Raw genomic sequence first — 14,585 nt, 5'->3', positions numbered from 1 at the left:
CGCATGTGTGGAGTATAATGCATTCACCGTTTGAAATGTGACGCTTCATTTGTGAACATATGTCTGTTTAAATTTGGTAACACAAGCTTTAAGTTGTAAATTTTGTATTCTCTCTGGCCCCCCCGTTGTTTTAGCGATTGGCCACTTGAATGGAAGACTTTACAATGCAAATGATATCAAACATGCTGGTACTCTTGTTTAGGATGTATAACTTGTCCTGCCTCAGAGAGAGACTGCAACAAATTCTAATTAAGAAGTGTTGTATGAAGTCCAGCCAACTTTTGAAAGGAAACAGAATTAAGAGACAAAGCTGCTTCTTTTTGTGGCAATTTTCTCATGTTTTGGAGTGACTGGTGATGGGCTGTTGTTGAAGATGAACATGCGTGGAATTCCTTTAAAACAAAAAATTAACCGTTTACTAACAGAATTCACTAACCTATTTTGCTGAGGGTTTATTTTCACTCCATATTTCATGCTTTGGAAATTTTCATGTTTTGCATTCTTCAGAAATTTATGTATTGAAATTTGTATAATTCAGTGGTGTCTAATGTGGAATGCATACATAGGATTGGATTATCCACTGAAATGTTTTTTACCAGAACAACCACAAAAAGAAAAATCTTGAAGTACTCTTGACAAATTGTATTGGTTTGCGTTTACACATCAAAGTTTCTCTCTAAAACCAGGATTTGGGGCAAAACAATGCAGCAAACTGCAGTACTTGGAACCACATGTGTTTGGATGCATGCAGCTTCAAAATAGTTACATGAAATGTTCAGTCTTTGCGATTACTGATGGCCCAGTCGGTAGAATTGCTCCATGTTGTCATTCTCGCCAGTTGGTTGGGGGACAAATTGATCCGTTTTTTCAGCATTTTAAAAAACAAGTTGTGTGTAAAACATGAGATTTTCACCAGCATGAAATTTACACCATTCTTTTCAAATTCCTTGCTTTCTTACAGTGGTCCAAAAAAAAAGGAGAAAAAAAGCAGAAACAAGCAGAACGGTGTTGGCGTTATAACACTGCAAGTGTGCTAACATCGAAACTGTTGGCTAAAATGAACAATACAAATGTTTGATGTGTACAGAATGTGTGACAAGAAAATTCCAGAATTCAAATTTCATGCTTGTGAGCTATTTTTTCTGTACGTTGATGTACCTATAGATAGACGAAAAGCCAATTAAAAATGGTAATTTCATGCTGTGGGAATGTCGTGTTTTATTCGCAGCATATCAGATGAGGTGGTGGAAGGGGAGGACCGGCTGATCTCCTTCCGTAAGGGGAAGAGCGTGGGGCTCCAGATCATTGGCGGCAACGACTCTGGCGTGTACGTTGCACGCATTCAGCCCAACAGCAATGCCTCTATGGCCACCGGTCCTAACGGGGACAGGATTCGCGTCGGTGACCGCATTGTGGATGTAAGTTTCTCTTAAATGTTAATTTTTCTTTATCTAAAGATTTTTTCTTGGGGGTGGGTAGCGATCTTCCTTTTACGCAAGCTGGATTTGCATGCATGTTGTGTGTGGAGGTATAGAGAGTGAAATTGCAGTCAAGCAAGACGTACAGTAGTCTGACCATCTGTGGCCTATTTGTTGGAATATTGAAGTAGATTTGTTCAGACAGACTGGATAAAAGACACATGAAGGTCAGTCTGTTGACAGTCGGACTTACGAGATTCTTTGCATATATCATATCAGGCTCTTTAAAGTATGGTATTCACCCTGTACCAATGTTGTTAACACTCAGTTATGAAAAGCCCAGCTTGTTCATTCTCAGTCACTTTTATAGCAGCCTCATCTATAACATGCGGAAGTAATTAACCCAGATTACATGAGCTTTAAGGTACTTCTTGATTGAAATGTTAAGTAGTTACAATTTTGAGAGACATCTGTTCTACAAGTGGGACCGACTGTGTCTGCCTGGAGGTTATTATGTGTGTGAGGGGCATAACCACAAATTGAAACCGTAACCATACCCCCACTGTGCAAAACCCCAAACAATGAGTGATCTGATTCTGGTAGGAAAACTTGCAATGGTTATCAGTAAAGATTTCCTAGAATTTGCAAGGATTGATTGTCTTCTTTTATGGGTGGGGTAGATTTGCTGCTTTCAAGTTCAGAATGGTGGTACATGTACCTGTATGTGAACATGTATACATGTACTGGTACATGTGCATGCCACCCTTGGCGCTACTAGTTCCAATTCTGCCAAAACCATTGCCTGGATTCATTTTTCAGCTGGTGCTTAATACGTGCAGGATTTGCTTGTTTGAATGGAAGGGGCGGGGGTCCCCACTGTTGGCGTGTCTTTTCCCTCAGTGCTTCCCAGATTCTACATGATAGAGTTCTTAGGTTTGCCTTTGAGTACTGTTGATGGTGTTGGCGCATTGCCAGAGGTTAGTCCAGCCAAAAAGAAAATGCCCTTGCATGCACACTATTGTGGCAATTAATTTTCCCAAGATTGGCAACATATTCATGTGGAAGTTGACAGTGTACAAAAAATTGTCTCCATTTGGACTTTTTCAAGTGAAACAAGTTGATCAGTGCAGGCCTATGTGGCTTACATGTATTGATTGCCATTTTGAGAGGAAGAAAATACTTTTTTTTCCAAGTGTCAATTCTCAATTCAATGTTTAGAAAAGAAAAAAAAAGGCTTCCATAAATGTTAGGACATCATAGACTTAGACAGTTTAACTTGTTCCAGGGAGACCAGTTAAGTAAAAGGTGGCCCCAGTCTACTCCTTCCTGACTTGGCCAAGAATTCTGCTTCTTGGTGAATGTACCATTATGACTGTGTCCTTTAACATATTTATCAATCGTTTGGTTCTTAAATAATCATGATAATTATTCAGAATCACTTGCACTGCAAACAGAAAGTTGGCTGTTGATGAATGTTGCTTTTTATACCTTGGGACCCATATTCCCTCCCGTTGAGGTTGTAAGCCAGCAGATGTGTTGTATGGTGTATTATTTGACGATAGTTTGCATGTTAAAAGGACTTCAGGATTCTTCTTTTTATAGACACGGGTAAAATAGTCACTTTCTGGGGATGAGTCATATTTTATTTCAATTTTCACCAGCTTTATCTTGATTAGTTTTTTATGTTCAATTAAACTTAAGAGTACAGAACAGACAGAATTCGCTTACTTTCAGAAGTGTGATAGTTTAATAGGATTTTCACTGCAATCTGATCATCTGTAAAATATTGGCACCATCTTTCCCAGTCACATTTACCAAAAATGTGTAGTATATCAATAACTCAGAGATAAAAGATAGACCCATCTGCAGACCTTTTTTTGGTGAAGTTGTTTCATTGGACCTTGAGGCTCATGCTCTCTGTCCACCCCTCCAGGTGAATGGAATCAACCTCTTGGGCAAAACCAAAGAGGAGGTGATTCTACTTCTGCTTGGTGTCCATGGCGATGTGCACCTTGTTCTCCGAATGAGCTCAGGTAAGTCTCACCGCGCAATATCTGACTGGGGCCTTGGTTTTGATGGCTAGCAGAAAACATCAGTCATTTCCAGATTTTCGGCTGGGAGTTCAAAGCTAAAAGTGTGGTCAAAGGGGTTGAAATTTTACTTCATAGTCTTTTGCTTAACCACTTGCTGCCGGGTTGTTTGAAAAATGTAGTACACACATACGGGACATTTTCAAGATTTTCTTTTTGCAGAATTCTTAAAAAATTCATCATTTCAATTAATGGACGTTTACACCAACATGAGTGACTGTCTGGTGGCTACTCTAATCTGACAGACAAAATCTATTGACGCCTGAGTATTTCAGCCAGGCTTGCAGCCTTGTAAAAAGAGCCCAGATTGTGCGGTGTTATGTAGTTTTCTTTTGTTCACGAACCTGGCACAGAGCGCTGCTGACCTCTTTCAATAGGGGCCAGATCAGCGTGCAGTGGTGCTGTGTGGCTCATCGCTGCGGTGGTGGAGCGCTTTTGTCCCCGGTGGATATCCGCTCGCACTGAATGCCCCAAAACATGGTATACTGTTCAAAACAAGGTTGAATTATCTCCATGATTGAGAGTAAAAAATGTTGGTATTGCCTAGCCGCCTGATCTTTTGTTATGAGTATGGTCTTTTGTTACAAGGCCCAGTTCCCTTTGTCCGATTTCAGAGACCCCGGCCACGCGTATAAAGAATACGTTTCTTGTCCCGGCAACCCCGGCGGCAAGTGGTTAATGGTGATATGAAATAAATATTTCACAGTTCTATGAAAAGTTTGATATAAAATGAACAAACTTGCAAGACTAGAAGTAAATCACTTAAACAAAACTAAAATGGTTGCTTTATAAGCAACGTTAGATTACATCGAGAAATTGAATGGAACAAGATTTGACCCTTGAAGTTTCACCTTCAGATCAAACAAATGAATAAGTTGGAAGATTATCAACATACAAGGAGATAGCTCAGCTGGTGGAGCCAATGGTACAGTATTTAACCAAATGTAGAAAGAACTACCTGCTTATGTATCTTCTTCCGCTTATGCAATTGTGTTTCATCACTTTCTGTTTAAAGGAAATACGAGTAGGTCTTACCCATGTACGTGTTGAGCAGCTGTGAACTCAAACATCTGACTTCAAGATTTTAAACAGATGTTTTGGTTTTGGTAAAATTTTTGTCTTTGCTTGTCCATCAGCTTACAAGCACGTGCTGCACGGAGGCATCGGGGATCGGTTCTTCGTCCGTGTCCACTTCAACTACACCCCGCTGTCCCCTGGCGAGATGGGCTTCACCAAGGGGAACGTTTTCCGTGTGCTGGACACCATGCCGGAGGGGGTGGTGGGCCAGTGGTATGTGCTGCGGCTTGACCGTACCAATGTGGCCCTGGAGAGAGGGATCATTCCCAACGAGAGCAGGTACAGAAACACTGCTTTGCAGGCAGTGTGAAACTGACCAAAGATTTACACAATTGGTTTTTATTAAAAATTAAGTTCTTGCAACCTGTTCACTGACTGAGGGACTTGATATCTACCATTTGCAAGAGTCAGGTGACATGACTGTTTTGTAAATTTCAGCAGAATGTTTTTATTGGCCTTCGTGTAAAAAAATTTTTTCTCAGATCAAAATGTGTGGCATATTCCAACATAGGATAGTGTTTAGTATAATTGTTCTTTATAGAGTCCTGGACAGAAACTTGATGTTGAAGTTTTTGTCCACCGCCAGTCCAAAAGGAACAGTTGTAAGCTCTCTGTGCACATGTAGATGGTGAGCTTATTATGATAGTATGTGGCAATCATAGGTTTGCACATGTATGCATGGCACAGATTGTGCGCATTCCACTTCTCGTCAGAGTATGCACAAACAGGTAACCTCTGCATATTACAGGACACACTACAGGAATGATGCACAGTAACTTTTTTCAAATATTTTTAGAACAGTCATGCTCAAAAGTCTGTGTAGTTGTCATCTTTTGCTGTGATTCCCACTTTCCTAATTTGACAGAGCTAGCCAGTTAAATGCCGCTGCTAAGGTTGAGGAAGCCAACGCCCTGAAGCCGGCCACCTACGAGGGCCGTAAGGCCAAGTTTAAGCGGCTGGGCATGCGGGCCAGCATGCGAACCAAGACCCTCATCAAGGACGAGTGGGACGAGATCATCTTTGGTGAGAGTCCTTTTGAGCTCTAGCTTGGTGCCATGAATTATCCCCCGGAGTCAAAAACTTTCCCACTCGGTGATGTTCATTTGCTGGTACAGACGTATCAAATTGTCGGATATAACAGCTCATATTTAGGAGTGCCGCCGTACGGTTCTAACAGTTAACATATAAAACTAACTCTATAGCATAAGATGTAGCCACCCACAGAAAAGAAGTCAAGATGTGAAAAAAAAGTCATGGGAATCCTCAACTTACACTCCGTGTATAAGATTTCACAAGACCCATAAATCTGAATAAAGTTATATTACGTTGCAAGAATGAAACACTGATGGCTGGAAAACCTATAGTGTGAGCTTTCATTTGGTATGTGACGAAGTTCAGCCCACACCATGCTGGAGCCATGGCATTTTTTGATATTAATTGGTTCTGTGGAATTCAACTTAGCACAACTGAGAAAACTGGCTTTGAAAAGTTGAGTCAGATACAGACTTACGCTTGAGGGACTTGCCTTAAATCTCCCTAACAACCAATCTTTTGAGCATGTCTGTTTATCAAACCTGAAACTAAAGATATCAAAGATGTCTTTTTTTTAAAAGAAAACAAAAACATGAATTTCCACAAGAAGTCCACCCTCTCAACGTTGAGCAGGGCATTGCACGGAAGGGCCTGCCGTAAGGGAAACCTATTTTTTCCTGAGATGGGTCACAATTAACTCAAATCATCGGAGATGGTTCCAAGAGCTAACAACTCTCAGCTGGTCCATTGTCTTCATTTTTAGTAAAGCATACCAATTCCCCCTTAGAAGGATTGCATTTAACCAGTTTCTAGCAGTTTTTACCCTCTGTATGATTAAAACAAAAACCATTAGGTTTTTCATTATTTCATCGCCTGCAGGTGGCAGTGTGTTGAAGTTCCCTGGTTACGAGCGTGTAATCTTGAGAGAAGGTAAGCAACTGGTAACGGAATACAGAGAGCGATCCCGTTCACATGTATTTTACATCTTTTGCTCTTCAAGTCAAAAATAGATTATGCAAAGGTGAATGAAATCATTTTGATAGTTGCATCAATTGTGAAGAGCCAAGATTTTTTACATCTTATTCAAGTATCCTGTGCACGGCAAACTCAGTTAAACTGTGTACACAAACAAGTAGTTTTGGAGTCAATCCCAAATGGAACCACAGCTCCTGGAAAAAAGGGGGGGAACTGCCCAAGTGTCTCTGGAAGCAGGTCAGAGATGGATGTCATAAAAGCTCGTCATGCATCACAATATTTATAAGATAAGTTCTTGTCTGATTCTGTGTAAATACTGTCCACTAAATACTGTGATATTAAGAAATTGCCTTTTCAATTCTTTTTGCCTTGTAGTTGGTTTCACTCGTCCTGTGGTTATCTTTGGAGCTGTCGCTGATCTGGTCCGGGACAGATTGCTGCAAGAAATGCCTGATAAATTTGAGTCTCCTCGTAAGTATTTGTTAGTTGGCAAGTGAAGAAACAAGTTTTGTTTGACGTGAAAGCAGTTTGTCCCAACTCCAAATTCTCCTCAAAATTTCCTCTCGAAGATTCCAGTCTACTGTAGGCTAATCCTAGCTAAATCCGTCACCTGTTTATGTAGATACCTGTTGTCAGAAAGAAGTTGGGGGAACTGTGGTAAAATAACTTGCTCAGGTACATAGCATGGGACTAACCCCCCTGTTTTTTAACCCCAACTTTTCAATCACTGAGTTAACAACCATTGAACCAATTGCCATTGCAGCTAGCACTAGATATGAAAATAACACCTGTGAGCTTGGTTGATTTTGACATCTGTCTGTACAGTGATGAGCCACACTCTGGACAGCAAGCCAGGTGAACCTATGCACATGAACCCCCAGCGGTCCATAAAGCTGCATGCTATCAAAGACATCATGGACAAGGTAAGCTATTTGGAATTAATCTTGTTTAGTTTCTCCCATAAATGGAGACCTATGTTTCCACTTCAGTGGTTGCCATTTTCCCTGATGAGTTGGCTTTTCCGTCATATTTACTCAAAATTTAAACAAGGCTCGAGGCAGTTGTCGTAGATGTACATGCATGACTCGGTTGCCCGTGTCTGTCCATTGAGCAACTCTGAAAGAGTTGGAATGTGTGCACACCTTGCTTTAGTCTTGACTGGCGATGATGTCTAATTTGGTTCCAATTTTTCCTTAAACTGAGGCTAGATGTGTCAGCTCTGCTTGCAGGAATATACCTGCTACATCCTCTACAGTCATTCCAATTCTAGAGAACACAGAGAAGCAGTGTTTTGCCAGCTAGCCAGTGTAATGGTCATTTAGGAAAATGGTGGATAGTCATAACACTGAATGAGCAATAGTAACAGATGAGATTGAGACAAATGATTTTCCTTTATTTGAGGCAGTGACGTGCTGAACAGGGCCTTCATTTGTGCAATCGAGAGTTTACACAGTTTGAACCTTTTTTTTTTCATTGATCTCCACTTATTTAAGAATCTTTTCTTGCCCGCCGTGGCCCATGTTGTCACCTCTCTCAAAGTCGCATTAATGTCATTGTCCTTGTCATCCAGGGCAAGCACTGTTTGCTGGACATCACCCCGAATGCCGTGGAGCAGCTGAACTACGCCCAGTGCTACCCCATCGTCATCTTCCTCAATGCCGAGAGCCGCGCCCATGTCAAGGAGATTCGAGGCCAGTTCATCGGAGAGGGCCGGGAGAACAAGGGTTCACGCAAGTACTACCAGACCGCCAAGAAGATGCGGAAACACTACTCCCATGTATTCACAGGTAGGCCAGAGGAAGAAATAAAAATAAATTCTCCGATGATTAATCAAATCTCTACCTTCTCAAATTTGTCAAAATCCACATCCAGGTCTGGGAAGATTGTGCAGGATTGTAGAGGTAGAGGCCAGCCACTGTGAACTTTGCTCGAGCCTTGATGCCTTTTGAAAACTTAGTGCAAGGAATGTATTAATGTTGACTTTCAGATGTGCCTAAGGGATGACTTGAAATTCACAAAGGTCAAATATGTCTTAGCAAAATGCCCTTTTCAGTTAAAGTTAAATGCACTTGTTTTAGGTCCACGCGTCATTCTGCAATCATGAATGAAGTATGTGAAATAGAGATTAATATTTCTCTCAATTTTTTGTACATTACTTTGGTTGGTTTTCCTTTTTCCCTAGCCATGATTCCAGTCAATCCGGATAGTATGTGGTACAGCCAGATCAAGGAGGCAGTTCACATCCAACAGAACCGCAAAATCTGGGTGTCTGAGGCCAAGGTGTGCATATTTCTGGTGTTTCAGTTGTGTTCGCATTTGACTGATTTCATTGAAAAAGATGATTCCAATTTGGTCCTTTGCTAGCTACCAAGCGCTTTATCCATGAACTGGTTTTTGGGTTCATTTGTCTGGAAAAGAATCACCCAACCACAGAGTAGTGTGCCTCTGAGGTAACATCACTGGAACAGTGTCATTAGATTATAACTTGTATTATGTAAATCTTGAAAAGAAAAGGTGCTCTGAAAAGCATTTTATACAAAAAATCATCTTATTTTAATATAGTTCAAACGAATAGATATTTACATTATGTTTGAATGTGAAATTCCTTTTAGGTCCTCATGATAGTAGGCCTTAGGAGTTTAACTGTATGTGGATGATTCAGTTCATACTTCCGGTCACATTTTTGGCTCTTTTGGGGATTCTTTTCTCTAATGGTATTGTGATGTGAATAATGTACCTCAACTTCTTCCCACAATGCTTTGCAGCTTGGCGAGGACCTCGATGTGGACACTACACTGAATGTGATTGGTCAGTTGACGCTGCCCCCAGACTACGAGAGTGATGCCGAGTCAGTCCTCACCAGTGACTCACGGTCCATGTTTAATGACAGCACGGTGGAGTCCGATATTGAGCCAGTGTCACCAACTGACACCGCCAAGGACGACAGTTTCAACTTCACAGAAGAAGCCTTCGAGAAGAAAGAGGTACTTATGGTTTAGAATACTCTACCCATTCAAACGTGTAAACTTAGGAAAGATTGAGCAGCAACAGTGAAAATCAGTGAAAAAGGCAAATATGGTGAGCATTTACCAGCTGTTGGGAACCCCACAATCATCAAAAGATGGTTGTCGGTTCCCTTCACTTGTCAGAGTAGACTGATCCAGTAAGCCTGCCGACTGCATACATGTGCACTTAGCACATGCTCTCCTCCAGTGCCGTACTATTGGCTCCAGCTTGAAGTATGATGTGCACCTGCAGACGTCAGACTTTAGTGCACGCATTGGACATAAATCACGGCTTTGATCGGTCAGAAAACAATGGGGCGGGGCTTAATGGCTCGGTCTATTGACTCAGTGTGAATCTGAGACAGGCCAAGGGCAGGGCAGGGCATATCGGCAAGGATCGTCTTTTGTATTTGAGTTGTTTAGTTACCATGTTTTATGGTTTGTACATTTGTGTGTTTTCCAGGAATTACCAGTGTCAGCTGTTGTTCCTCCTGAACCACGCTACTCCTCAGATGAAGAAATCGAAAAGCCGGTCATCCGCAGCAGCCGGCCTCGCCACAAGAAGAGATCAGACAAGCAGCGCTCAGAGCCCAGACCTCCCAGCAAGGAACGTGGGCTCCTAGGCCGGTTCCCGTCCCTCAGCCGCTCTGAGTCCCGCGGCCGCCACTCGGAGATCGAGGACCTGGACGACGAGGACCTGGACGACAGCACCAATGCCAACAAGTACAACGTAGACTCCCGCAAGCGGTATGCGGACCGCCTGGAGGCGGCCTTTACCCCAACCGAACGCCCCTCCCGACGTGAGCACATGAAGCGGCGGGAGGTGCTGGAGAAGGAGAAGCTGGCCAAGGAGGAGGAGGCTGTCAAGCGTGCAGAGAGGATCAACGCTGCGGCCTCTCAGCCGGGCACCCACTCTGCTCCCCCTCCCGAGTCGGTCACCCCTGCCCCACCCCAGCAGGTCACCCGTGCTACCCCGCCCCTGCCAGGTGCTGTCAAACTCCCCCAGCTGGACCAGCCCCAAACGAGAGGCCAGCGCCCTGTGCCAGCACCAAAGCCGACCCTCAGCCGGCCCACCACAGTCCCTCCTGCAGCACCAGACAGCAAACCTCAGCTCAAGCCCAGAGAACCCCCCAAAGAGACCACATTTGGGCTGAAAGAGACTACGTTTGGAGTGGACGATGTGATCGAGACCAGCCCCGCAGGTGAGCCTTTCCCAAACTCTCCCAACTCCCAAACCAAGGTTTTTGTCTTTCACTTCTCACAACTCCAGACTCCAACCAGGGTCTGTCATCTTTAGGCAAGCCCATTACCCTGTCTTTCACCTTGTGTCTCCTTCAGTGACTCCCAGCATCAAGGAGACCACGTTTGATGGCCCACAAGGGCTCCAGTGGGCCGTGGAATTTGATGCGCCTAACCTGATGGAGGAGCCCCATCTCTTGGAGGCACCCCCCATCCCTCCCAAGCCAGCCATAACTGAGCCGGTCTACGCCTCAGTGAAAAAGGATCGCCCCCAGCGTAGCTCAGACACCTCGGAGCCCTCCACTAGTAGCCTGGACCCCCCTCAGAGATACGAACCTCCACGAAGTCCGGACTCCACCGAGACTGGAGGTGGGTCATACCACACTAATGATGGAGTTTATGTATATGGCATGGAAGTATGAAAGTAAAAGTAGCTCTAGTTACAACATTTTTAAATATCTTAAAAACACCTGCATGTTGTTAAATCATTTTAATGTAATTTTCATTGCTGTTGATGTACATATATGTTTATTGTAAGTAAAACTTAACCAAAAAATTAGTCATCGTAATCCCATTATCACAGGTGATCAAGGCCAGGATCGAGATATTCATCTGCGTCCCTAACTGTTATAGATACTTCACCTGGGAAAAATATGAAGTTGTGTAAATGAGGCAGACATTTGTTTTTTTATGCAGCTAGATCTTGAGATGTTTTTCTACGTACAAAATTAGGCTGAGGCTTTTTTACTTGTTCCTATTTGATATCGTGTAATCAGGGATCCAGCTAAATGCATATTTCAAGTGAAATGTGCACTTCTGCGGCCACATACTTTTTATGCAATGCTAATGCAACTTTTTTCACACTGGTTGCTCAAGATTCTAGCCAGAGTTTGTGAAAATTTGCCATTTGATAGGCAACTGGAACCCTGGTAATACACCATGGTGGAAGAGCGTAACTATTCAAAAAAGCTTCTTACATTCATAAGATGACATTTTGGAGTCAGCCTTGGCAAAAGTTACTGATTTTTATACGAGTCACAAGCATTCCATGTCGCATAAAGTAAAAAAAAAGTCAATACACAGAATGAAATTAACAACAAGTGTAGGTCAGAGACAACCTGATCATGTGTAGATTTCTGTAAATTTCAAATTTAATCATTTTACATTTCTCTAGGAACAAATTGCAAATAATTGTAACATATAACTTTATGTTCATGCCCAATTTAGATCACCCCTTAAGAATGGAACCAACAGATTCAAATCTTATTGAAAGCAGGCTGAATGAAAGTCAGTATTTTTAGGCATCATTAAGCAGTCGGATATTGGCCTTAATATACATTGTACATTTAACCATATTGAGACCAAAATCTGGCAATTTGTAATATATTACGTATGTTTTTATCGCTTACTCCCCAAGATGAAGTTCTTTTTCTTCCCAACCCAAGTGATGCAGTTTTTATTACAGAATCCCGTCGGATAAAGTATGGTGGTATGGATTACAGAGTAGCTTATCACAGGCTTTGTGGGATACTTAAACATTGCTTCTTTTCTCAACCGTACAATATATGTGCATACCCCACGTTATCCTGTTAGACTGGAAGAGGCCAGAGCCCCCTCAGCCAATTAATGGACTGTCATCCTTGGACGAGCCACCGAAGTCTTGGCGCGTTGAGCCAGAGATTGAACAGCGCCCCCTGGAGATCCAAGAAAGTGCCCCGCCTACTTGGAAGGTGGAATCACCCTATGAGCTGGTGGACGAGAGCCGAGACCGGCCCCGGTATGACGAGAGGCCCCAGTATGACGAGAGGCCTCAATATGATGAGAGACGCCAGCAGGAGAAGCCCCAGTTTGAGGAAAAGGTCCAGTTTGAGGAAAGGCCCCAGTTTGAGGAGAGGCCCCAGTTTGAGGAGAGGCCACAGATCACCCAGCCAGAGCCCAAGATGGTCAGCGTCCGCTCCACTTTCGTGGAGACATCTGTGCAGCGCGTTGACCGCCTCGAGGACTGGGACCGCCCTGCCCTGGGCAGGGATTCGCCCTCTATCACGGCCCAGGCACAGAGCATGGACTACTCAGAGCCACCCTCCACTACCGACTACCGCAAACAGATGCAGAGCGCCTTCAGCAAGCTGCAGAAGGTCCGGGAGAGCCCCCGCCCCTGGGAGCGTGAGCGACCCATTGGGAGGAGCAGCCCCAGTGTTGAAGCCAGCATCCAGCCCAACCAACAGGAATCCCAGCAGGCGGCCCCAAGCCGCGAGCCCCCCAATGGCCTGTCGGACTCGGCCCCATCTTCAGACGCAGACAAGTATGGCCATATCCCCGATGGGAAGCCAGCGGACCCGGAACCCAAGAAGCCGCCGTATGACCGCCAGTCCTACAAAGAGTACCGTGAGGCCTTCTTCAAGAGGTCCAAGTCCCCAGGCAGGCAGTATCAAGATAACCTCTATGCTCCCAAGGGATGGGCCAGCAGGAAGAAAGAGAAGAACAACAACCCAGCCTCATTCTGGTCAATTCCTATTAGGTAAGTCAGATAGGGGAAGGGCAATTGGAGTTGGCAGCCAAAATGGCCAAAAATCATTGGTCACACCAAGAAGTGACTTATCATGTGCAGTTGCCATACCACGAAACTCAGATATATTATGTACACAATGTCTGTGCACAGTGGGTCAGTTTTTGATACTCCAGTACTATCATGTCACAAAATAAACACACTAGCGACTGTAATGACTACAGTATACAGGGTGGAATTTTATGACAAAGTTCACAGCTTTACATATCAAGGGATTTCCAGATGTATTGTCAAAGCTAAATGTCCTTTGGCAAAAGTTTCCATTTTGGGTGTACATGCATATTTTATTTCTTATCCCGTCTTCGCTCATGAAGGGCAGTAAATGGATTTTGTAAGGGAAAGTGTAGCACTACAACTTGCATTACTTATAATAAAAAAATGCTGCATATTGACGACTGCAATTAAAATTGTGACTTCTAGTTCTAACTAATTAATCTTGCATGCCGCAAGAGATTCACACAAGACACATGTGAATTGCAGAGATTTGCAGAGTCTGTTGCCAGATTTTTTTGCCATTTCACAATTGCAGTGAAATTAAGGGCTACTCATTCTAACCTGTTAACTTTCCCCAGTGAGGAGAGCCTGAAGGCCGACGAGGGGCATGAAGTCTTGGACACTGCCCGGGGCTTCTTTGACCACAACGGCGGCGTCCTGTCATCAGTCAGCACAGGCGTCAGCATCGTCATCCCCAAGGGGGCATTACCGGAGGGCGTCCGGCAAGAGATCTTCTTCAAGGTGTGCCGTGACACCAACATGCTGCCGCCGCTGGACAAGGATAAAGGTGAGAGATCAGGAGATCTTTGGAAGGTCGTTTTTCCACGTAATTGTTGACCAGAGAAGTTTGAAATGGGTTATGAGATGCTTGGCACTGCCAATGGTAACCTGTTTTGAAGGTATCCTCTGATTAGTTTCTTCATCTCTCTGCTTTGGAAGTGCTACTGATTGATTCCTGAAACCTGATTTTTCCTTTCTCTCTTCTCCAACTGCTTTTGAAGTTTGTGTAAAAACTGTGCACCGGAGCGTTGACTTGGTTGGAAACTTAAACACAAGAGTGTGTAACGGGACCCAGTATAGAGTTGCCAAAAAGAGACTTTTAAAAAAAAAAAAGTTGATAGCTAGATCAAGGCTTTCTTCAGTTGTAATTTTTGATGTGATCACATTCTTGAGGTCAATTTTACATTTG

At 43.5% G+C, this 14,585-nt stretch overlaps 1 protein-coding gene across 6 annotated transcripts in view; it reads left to right on the top strand.

Moving 5' to 3' along the window:
- Positions 1-14,585, top strand: part of LOC110984185 (tight junction protein 1-like) — a 65,150-nt gene that overhangs the window by 41,488 nt on the left and 9,077 nt on the right. For all 6 annotated transcript variants that reach the window (XM_022244095.2, XM_022244091.2, XM_022244093.2 and 3 more), the window contains 14 exons: positions 1,229-1,418; positions 3,352-3,451; positions 4,645-4,864; positions 5,451-5,608; positions 6,497-6,547; positions 6,968-7,063; positions 7,418-7,515; positions 8,163-8,379; positions 8,775-8,872; positions 9,358-9,576; positions 10,061-10,799; positions 10,936-11,205; positions 12,430-13,354; positions 13,975-14,183. In XM_022244095.2, the coding sequence (XP_022099787.2) occupies positions 1,229-1,418; positions 3,352-3,451; positions 4,645-4,864; positions 5,451-5,608; positions 6,497-6,547; positions 6,968-7,063; positions 7,418-7,515; positions 8,163-8,379; positions 8,775-8,872; positions 9,358-9,576; positions 10,061-10,799; positions 10,936-11,205; positions 12,430-13,354; positions 13,975-14,183 (3,590 nt within the window). The remainder of the gene's footprint in view (positions 1-1,228; positions 1,419-3,351; positions 3,452-4,644; positions 4,865-5,450; positions 5,609-6,496; positions 6,548-6,967; positions 7,064-7,417; positions 7,516-8,162; positions 8,380-8,774; positions 8,873-9,357; positions 9,577-10,060; positions 10,800-10,935; positions 11,206-12,429; positions 13,355-13,974; positions 14,184-14,585) is intronic.

The sequence above is a fragment of the Acanthaster planci genome, linkage group LG08 (assembly GCF_054643075.1).
Source record: "Acanthaster planci isolate LZ-2023a linkage group LG08, COTS_SCS, whole genome shotgun sequence".
In the NCBI taxonomy this organism is placed as follows: Eukaryota; Metazoa; Echinodermata; class Asteroidea; order Valvatida; family Acanthasteridae; genus Acanthaster; species Acanthaster planci.
This window is presented reverse-complemented; position numbering and strand designations above follow the sequence as displayed.